A 9,513-nucleotide genomic window follows, 5' to 3' on the forward strand; every position below is an offset into this window, starting at 1 on the left:
AAGCACCTACTATGTCTAGTGAAAATCAGACATGTAACACCATGACAAAAATTGTCCTATGTCTTCAGTGTTAAATATAGTGTTTTCGTGTAATATGTTTCCTTGTATTGGTCGTAAGGTATTCAAGTTCGATTAACAGGAGAGAGAGAAAGAGAGAGAGAGAGAGAGAGAGAAAGAATAAGCGCGGTGTAACTGCTCTCGTGCCCATGGAAATGACGGCTATTCAGTTGATTAAAAATCACTTCATTTGCTCGTAATGGCATTATCAGTTTCATTTCCAACGCTTGTTTGCTAGCAACAATGATTTGGTTGCATCAACGACAATGAATGTAGCTCGTAAGAAGGCTTGGAACGTTTTTGATTCGTAAGGCAAATGAGTATCAGCCTTTGTTATCGGTAGATTATGTGGATATTATGAACGTAGATGCAGGAAGAAACCGCAACGTAAGATTACCGCAGCTCTTAGGGCTTCCTAGGCTAGAAAAACTGGATGTAGTAATGGTACAGACGATGAAGCGATCAAACCGATTACGATAGGATCACAAAGAAGCATTTACGCCTTGCGGGAATCTAACAGGGGACACGTGCCTTCGTGTCAACAAAGGTGGTTTAAAATTTGAAAATTTCCGCCGTAATTTTAATAAAAATTGTATCATAGGTGATGATCTCTTTAAGATTACTATGTAGGTTTTAACAAACAATCTGTAATCATAAGTTATAATAAACTGCATATGCTTTACTAGCACAGTTAAATTATGATATATTATATAGCCTATAGTATAAAATTATTTCAATTTTTATTTCTTCTTTGTGAATACCAAGGTATAATTTGTATATATTTTAGTTTTGTAAATTAAATATTTAAGTGTGTAGTTTATTTTTCTAAGGCAAAACCTATTGCTGTCACCTCGTTACTTAAATTTATTGAGGAGGTGAATGAAACAATCAAGATTTTCATAAAAAATTAAAGTTTTATATCAGATATGTAAAATATCGGTTATCGGTAATATGTTGGTACTTCATCAGCATTGCTAAAAATTAGGCTACATGTCAGTCCATCCCTAATAAATAATATAAATTAAGGACAACCCCAAAACTATTTCGTAACACCACCACTGTACATTCCGTAGGTACGAGTATTCAAATAGCTTTCACCGTTTATTCTGTTAGGTTTGCCATGTCGCGTGTTCGATTCCTGGTTGAAAATCATTGCGAAGTGGTTAGTATCCCACCTTAAACTGTACGTTTAATAGCGATGAGCCGTATCTGAGGATGTCGTGGACTGGACTAAAAACTATGGTTGGATCTGTTGAAAAGTGTATATTTTTGTTCCTCCTGCGACGCTTTCATACATCAAGGTTAACCGTGAAGGTGAGTACGAATATTTGATTACTTTTGTTATTTAGCGTCGCGTTTCTGACACTTTTGTTTATGCGCGACGATGACGATGATGAAATTGATGAAGGGGCTCTCACAGAGAATATCCATGCCCTTTGAACCCAAGACCCTTGTTCTGTGCTAACCACGGAGGTCGTCGCGAAGGTGAGCACGAAGTATTAAGTTAGGATGGAAAGACAAACACTTGTACAATATTCGCTAGTCGAACACCGAACCCCAGATTGAGTAGCACGTTACGCTAACAAATACCTAGCAGAGGCCCGCTCATGATTCTGCGTTGACGAGCCAATGCAGAAAAGGGCAGATGTAACGGCCAGTGCAATCGTAGTGTTCCAACATAACAGTTGAAAGAAGACGATAAAGATGACGGAAAGTATTGATTAAGGACTAAAAGTTATCACTTCTTTTCTGCGCCTCTAGGAACGTGACTGCTAGACGTCTACTCCGAACATTTTCCTGAAGACTTGGCTTGTCTCAAAAGCGATTGAGGTGATTGATACGTGGAACTTTCGTAGGAGTTCTCCGTTTCACAGGGTAACATAAATCGTCGAAAAGGACGAAAATTCTATGAATATTTAGTTTCCCGCGAGGGAGAGATAGTACGTTACAATATCGCCCCCGCCGAAAAGTTGACCTGCTAGTCGAGACATCCAATATAACGTCACGGTAATGGCTGGTTTGAGTCCCAAGAAAACCGGTATTCCCTTAGATCTTTCGAATTGGATACTTTTCTTACTATAAAATTTATTTTACCGGTTACTTCTTTCAATATGATTCGAGAAAGAATAACGCTCCTGAAATACAGGTAATTATTATGGGATAGCGTTGAAAAGGAAGAAAAGATCTGCGGGAAATGCACGCAATTAATAATTTACTTTTTCGCTTCAAGTAAATTTTGTTGCATTTAAATGGTACTGACAAAACCATTAGCTTCTTTTAAACTCCGGGCTTCTCCCATGGCTTTGTGTAACTCTGACACCTTGTGATTATGTAGTCCCTGGTCTGATTCCGGCGGAGACACATTACCACTTAAACTGTAGGTCCAGTCCTGATTAGCCTCTCTGAGCAGAAGAAAACTCCAACAGCTCTGTGAGATCCACGGCCTGGATTTTTTTTTCACTGGTGAAGACTAACTTTTCTATATTTCCTGCAACAGTAATGAACAAAAATTTTGGTTCAAGCCTTCCCGATAACCTAGTGGTAACGTCAAGGGGTCCCGGGTTCGATATCCGGTGGAGGAACAGTGGTTATGATCCCACTTTAAACTGTAGCTTCAGTCCCGGTTAATCTATGTGTGTATAAAGCGACTTAAAGCTTAAAATTATGGTTCGTTAAAAAATTGTTACAAAATTTTAATCTTCATATACACACAGTAGATACACACATTTGTTTTTAGTAAATGATTTGCGTGATGTAATGCTTTATGAGTAAGAATTGCTTCGAATTTTCTTGCCTCTACGGTTCATATTTAATCATATGATGTACGTAATCATGGTAATCTAATGAAAATTAATTTGCACTCTAGATGGTAATCAGTAAAAAAGACCCCGTTCGCAGTTATAGCTTATTAATAATAATATTATTATTATTTATTTAAATAACTCCAAAGTAACTCCAAAGGCAAATACATTTTAAAGGAGGGTTAATTCTAGCTGAAAAAGAGCAACTGTGAGTTACTTCTTGAGCAGAGTAACTTTAGAAACTAACTTTCCAAGTACTGATGAAAATTAGGTAAAATGTAGCAGTGACTACTAACCTCCCCCATTCGAGACTCCTGGGTACGCCACTGTCCACAACGTGAGGGGAACGTTCTTTCCGAAATTGCAGCGGACGACCAAACTGACAAATGGCTGCACGAAGATGGATGTTTTGGTCTAGAGACGGGTTTAACAGTCTTTTCCGCACCGAAAACTTATTGACAGAAAATTTAATTGACAGGTTTTAACTGACCGGCATCCTTCTTGCAAAACAACAGCCTTCGGAAGATAGGGAACAGTCGAGTGGTTTTGTAAAATGGACCGCAAGCACATTGCTCACCCAAGCTTGCAACAAGCAAGACTCCAAACTGAGGGCAATCACAGGTCATAATGCCTTTTCCATCTTCTTCTTTTTTTATATAAAAAAATAAGAGTTATTTTTATGACGTCTGCAGCAATTACGAAGCCTGTTAGACGCCAGTCAAGGTCCGTGAAAGACGATAGAATTGTCGGCGTCCCTTTCATTTACCAGTCTGGTGAAGATGACCACAGCGTAATTGTAAAAAATTGCTTACGTAATATATTCTTTGCTTCAAAAGATAGAATCGTCATATTCTAGAATTGGCCTATCCTAAAATTTTACGGTTTTCCAATTTCATAGGTTATATAGTGGATCAGTGGTCCTAAACCCTCCATGAACCCTCAAGGGTTGGAAGAAACTGTACGACCTATCCTTACTTCTCTCGAAGAATCGAGAAAATTTATTGTCAGTTATTATTGTAAATAACTGATAATAACAGAAAGCTTCATGATAAAAAAATCACATTTCCAGATAATCAATAGACTAAGTACATTTCGTATGCCTTAATGTCGATATAATGATGCTTGTAAGCACTCGCGTACGCAGGACTTTTTCGAAGCGGACTGGAATGACAAAGAAGGATATTACATAGCTGCGTTCTAGGAGGCGGGAACCACAATAAAATATATTTCGTAATTAAAAGTTGTTCAGATAAAAATGGTAAGGAGGGATTTGCATTTACCACTGTCGTTTTTCCCGAGTTCTTTTACTGCTTTTATTTGAAATTTCTGATTATCTCAAAATTCCAAGGGGAGTGTATCCCCATCAGTCCCCCCCCCCCGGTATCCAGTGCTTGTAAGTGAAATGAAGTATCATCCTTCTCATTAAAGTAATATTACGTCATTATTCAGCGCTGAGTTTTATTGTTATTGTTATTATGAAATTATGAGCAATTCAGTAAAATACCCTTGTTGAAAAACTTTAAATAAATATAGGTATATGTGATGCACTTTACATCTCCAAATACCTCAGGGTAACATACTTGAACGGAGTTCGTGATAATAATTCTTAACATAGTCTACTTATTCACTGAGCAGTGCATTTTATTCATGAAAAGTACGTTTGATATCTAACCAGAAATAACGAAGCATCTAAAACATAATTTCTCATGTGTGTATGAGATAGATGAAACTACCAATAAATTGAAATACGTACAGTAGAATAGGTAAGACAAGAAACTCCTCGCGGACTCACGCCCAAGCCATACGTAGGGGAAGGACGCACAGAAGCAGGGTTGGCAGTGCATACGGGTCAAATGTCTACGCAGAACAAGAACACAAGAAAACTAAGCAAGAAGATCTGAGTGGTATGGTGGTAAACATACAACTGAATGACCGCGTTCTGCTAAGATGGAATCAATTTTGAACATCTTCAAACGGGGTTTGTTAATTTTCACCAAGGAATACAATTCTGGTTTGAACATGTGTGCGTCAAAGGGGGTGTTGTTTTGAAAGAGCCACTGAATGAATCATGTCTTTTCGGGAGGAGGAAGAAGGCGCAGGATTTATTTGTACGTTATGGCATGAGGCGTTGTCAACAACAACAGTGTTTCGTGTCAAATTTGGGATAAACTTCTCCCGGACCCTGTGGCTGAGTGGTTAGCACATCGCGCTGCGACGCCAAGGATCTCGGGTTCGAATCCCGCTCGGTCATGGTTGTTTGTAAATGTCCATTCATCAATTTCATAATTTCATCACTCATCCCCATCTTCGTAAATTAGCCAAGAGCCCCGTCCGTAAGGTGAAATTCGTGCACAACACGCCTAACAACACACTTATCGAACTCGTCTATATGACTTTTGATTTTTCGGCGAGGTCGTGTTCTATGGGGCGTATGAAAGTGTTTCTTCAACGTAGTGCATGCTTTACTTTCTATTAGTACAATTCTTCTCACACTGATGAATGAAACACCACATGCGCGAGCCACCCTCCTTTGCAACTGGTTTTCGGACATACGAACTCCCACCTCGTGTTTCATAAATGCATTGACATTATATACAATTTCTCGCCCTTGACTGTGGATTACTTTCCGTCCACAGAGTTTACTTGCTTTCTCTGAACTGCAAGCTTCCATGCTAGCAAGTACGCTGCACACAAAACAAACACACACTTTAAATGAAGACAGGCAAGTCGATCGCATTGTTTCTCGGTGCTCACACAACATTAAGACGTTCGGCAACCCTGCCTGTGTGCACGATAGGGGAAGTTCGCGCATGCGCTTGCCGCGTTTCCGACCCAGCACATCGGTGGGAGAGTTTCTTGTCTCACCTCTTGTACTGTACTTGCCCCCTTCCGTTCTTTTTATGAAAGAAGAGAGAAAACAACTTCTTCGGTTATAAGTGGTGCCAGAATTACCAGCCTATTAAGCTTTTCGAAGGGTCTTTTCAAAGTAATCATCTATCCAGCGTTCGACCTAAAAAAAGTGGTTCGTTAACTGCATCGATCCACGTCAAAGATATCTAGCGATAAATGTTTTGCAGAAAAGCATTCATATCATCTATCATCTCTCATTCAGCAATAATTGATGAATTGCAATGCTTTTATGTTTCTCTGCAACGACAGTACAATCGCATCGTTAGCGGAACTAGTCCAAATTGTACTGGAATGTAGGGGGTGTTTGATTATTGGCAATTTCCGCTTTCTCGGCGCGAGGACTGTTAGTGCTTCAGTAGGTGACTCTTGTACTGTGACGTCAATTTCACCTCGAGTGTCGTCACACTTCCTTGACTTCAGCAAGCAGGATGTTCAGTCTTCCTAAGGAAACGAATTTTGTCACTCGAGACAAGAATCAACTCAACGCGTACTGTTGCCACCCTGAGTTTTTCAGAACCAAATATGGTCATTTTGCACAAGGAAGTTAAATCGTGGATAATTGTGTATTATTTTAACAAGCGTTCAGTTTTATAAAGTTCAGATTGTGGGGGTGAGTGGCATCTATATGAGTGGAAAGATTCGACTGTAAAGTGACGTATTTGTAGCTTGCTAACTTTCTCAAGACTTAGTAAATAACAAGCACAAATTTCGAGTTAACTGAATCACTAATCAGCGCAAGGGGCCAAGCACTTTCACTGCCAAAAAAATAGTATTTCAAAACGCAAAGACGCTGTTCAGGCACATCAGAAAAATCACGGACTGATGTGTTGTGTTGCACATTTGTTACTTTGGGCCACTTATACTTCTCCTAATTTTAACACTAGTTTAACAAACATTAACAGCTATTTAACATCTGAGTTTCGAACGTAGGATGAAAGATTTTGCAGTACTTAAAAATTATTTCTTGCTCAAATTTTAGGTGAAATGTAGTTTAATTCCTTTATCGGTAGTTGGCAACACTGTTGATACGGGAAATCCACTGACGGAAGAATACGAATTGAGATATTCTTCTTTTTTTACATACTATACTTTACGTGCAAAATGAATCTATGTGCCCATGAGGCACATTAGAATTTATACTTTTTTAAAAAATAGAACTTATTAACGGTTAAACATTAACTATAGGCTATATTAATGGAGTAAGCACTGTTCTCAAATCATGATCATCTATTCGTAAATGGTTTTGGTTAGCAGTCGGTGGTACTTGAAATAATGTCTATTATGAATTTTCAATTAACGAATGAAAAATATTTGTGTGCAGAAGGCGAGTAGATATTTTTATTCCCTGTGAAATCTATGCAAAGCTCTGCTTACCAGCGTACACTTATTGTACAATGGCAAATGTAACAAATGTTGCTACCGCTTGCTAAAACGATGAACGTCAGAATATGGCTCTATACTTAGAGTAGGTTTACAAATAATGACTGTGACCTACATTTCTCTGAACATGCATTCACATTAAAACACTATCACGGCCCTACATGAATTATGAGCAAGGTCGTTATAGAAAAGTTTTCGGAAGCATAACGTACAATGGCAAGGTAACACTTTTGTGTTTTGTAAAATAAGTGCCACCGACTACTGTGCAAAGAATTAGATTGATTCTTTATGTCAGTCACTACAGCATAAAAAAATGACGGTCGATATTACAAATTCACATGCGGCAACAACAATTCTACACGCACACACATGTATCTACCAGGTCTCTACGGCTCTATAGTGATACGATAACTATGATAGGCCTACTGTTTGCATATTTACAGCATAGTTAAGGAAGATTTTTGTTAATAAATAAGCAGATGTACAACGAACTTATTTTGTGAAACGGCTTGTTGAAAAGCAATCTGTACTTAATCTATGCTTAATTTCTTCTATTACTATGTGCAATTTATACGTAAGTATTACTCACCGATGGCATCAGTTGATCAGTGCTTCTTACTCGAGTCACTTTGTTTTTATACAAAATCCTTTTTACAAACCTCTCCACCGTTTGATTCCACTTCATGAAAGAAACATAACATAAGTAAATTGAGAACAGTACCAGGGCCTCGTACCAGTATATTTTGTTATCTTGGAAAAACAAGATTAGTGTGATGAGGCCAATGCTGTAGAATGTGCAATCGCGAAACAGTGGCCACCAGGTGAGGGTCAACACTGTTCTACTGAACAATGCACACATGCCGATCACAAACAATATATTGAAGACAGCGGAGCCAACAATGGTGCCGATACCGACATCGTCGAAGGAGATGAAGACACCGATGATGCTTGTGAAGAGCTCGGGAGCTGATCCACCTGCAGCCATGAACGTTGCGCCAGCAACATCATCAGCAATGTCCAACTTCTCAATGATGACATCCAGAGATGGAACAAAGAATTCGTCGCACACGATGGCCAGAGCGACAAACATGTACATGACGCCGAGAATATGTAAAACGACCGCACCTTGTCGCAACTGTTCCAATGTGAACAGATCTTTTGGGAAAAGCGGGTCCTTTTGATGGAAAGTTGCATTGTGAGACGTCTCGTTGCTGATCTCCAGGAGCCGTCGGCCCGTAGACGAAGCCGGGTTTCCTTGCAGGGGTATGTAATCCGCCGGTTGAGTTAGCAGCAATCCTAGAAGATAGGCTAAAGGCACCAGGGCCGTAATAACTAGCTGTCTAGTTCTATGACGGCCCACTCGGTACCTTAGCTGCTTCATTTTTGACCTCGGTTCAGGTCAAGTTAGGTCGGGGGACGTTCATTCCGGGTCTGCCTGGGTGCTCGCTGTTCTGCTCTCCAGCTTCGGTCGATACAGACTTTCTGCACTGCTTCCCACTGCGCAACTTACCTCGCGCAGTCAACGTCCCTGAACACAACCGCCCGTGAACAAGCGCACAGGGTACTGGCAGGTCGAAGCGAAGGAGGAAAAAAAAGTCGATTGTGACTTGTTTCGTAATGTTTAAGGAACGTTAACTTTTCTTCAGGAAGCATGCTTTCCGAGATAACTCCTTGCCCTTGCACTTCTGTTGTTTCTTGGTGCAAGCATGCCTAATGAGAATTCATTATATTCTACGCATTATGTTTTAGCGAAACAGTGCCGTAGCATTCGACCTTCAATTGTTTAATGTTTACTTCAGCGAGCTCTTTTTGGGTAAATTACGCAGATAAATCAACCGCTAACATAAATACACAAAACGATAACGCTATTGGCTTTCAAGGTTTGCAGGCGTGATTTCTCACGAAAGCCCTAAAATCAATATTTTTATCTTTCAGTAGCAGCAACCTCACGAACACAAGAGCAAGGCGACGTCACACGTCAAAGCATGTTTTCGATGGTATCAGATCACACGTCAGATAATTTTGCACCCCCTCACATGACTAGCAGAAAAACAATAGCACATTAAGAATGCATTCACTTCTCTTGCATCATTGGATTGATTTGGTGCTTTAAGTCCACTTTATGCACAGTAAGGCTAATTGGGACTGGACCTACAGTTTAAAGTGGGATCCGAACCACTATGTGCCTCCACCGGGTGTCGAACCCGGGACACCTTGATTACAAGGCGAAGACGCTACCACTGCGCTATCGGTTACAGCTATGAACCAGGCATTTAATTCGATTTCATTTGGTTTATTTTACTTCGCTTTTTGTGCCACTTTTGGCTAATTTGCGAAGATGCGGATGAGTTATGATATGACGAAA

The 9,513-nt window shown here is 39.8% G+C and overlaps 1 protein-coding gene across 6 annotated transcripts in view; it reads right to left on the reverse strand.

The window, feature by feature from the left end:
* Nucleotides 1–8,693, reverse strand: part of Nckx30C (solute carrier family 24 member Nckx30C) — a 277,663-nt gene extending 268,970 nt beyond the window's left edge. For all 6 annotated transcript variants that reach the window (XM_083130711.1, XM_083130708.1, XM_083130710.1 and 3 more), the window contains exon 1: nt 7,738–8,693. In XM_083130711.1, coding sequence (XP_082986837.1) covers nt 7,738–8,529 — 792 coding nt within the window. In that variant the 5' untranslated portion in view covers nt 8,530–8,693. The remainder of the gene's footprint in view (nt 1–7,737) is intronic.
* Nucleotides 8,694–9,513: the final 820 nt, after the last annotated feature.

The sequence above is a fragment of the Lepisma saccharinum genome, chromosome 11 (assembly GCF_977018435.1).
Source record: "Lepisma saccharinum chromosome 11, izLepSacc3.1, whole genome shotgun sequence".
Classification (NCBI taxonomy): Eukaryota; Metazoa; Arthropoda; class Insecta; order Zygentoma; family Lepismatidae; genus Lepisma; species Lepisma saccharinum.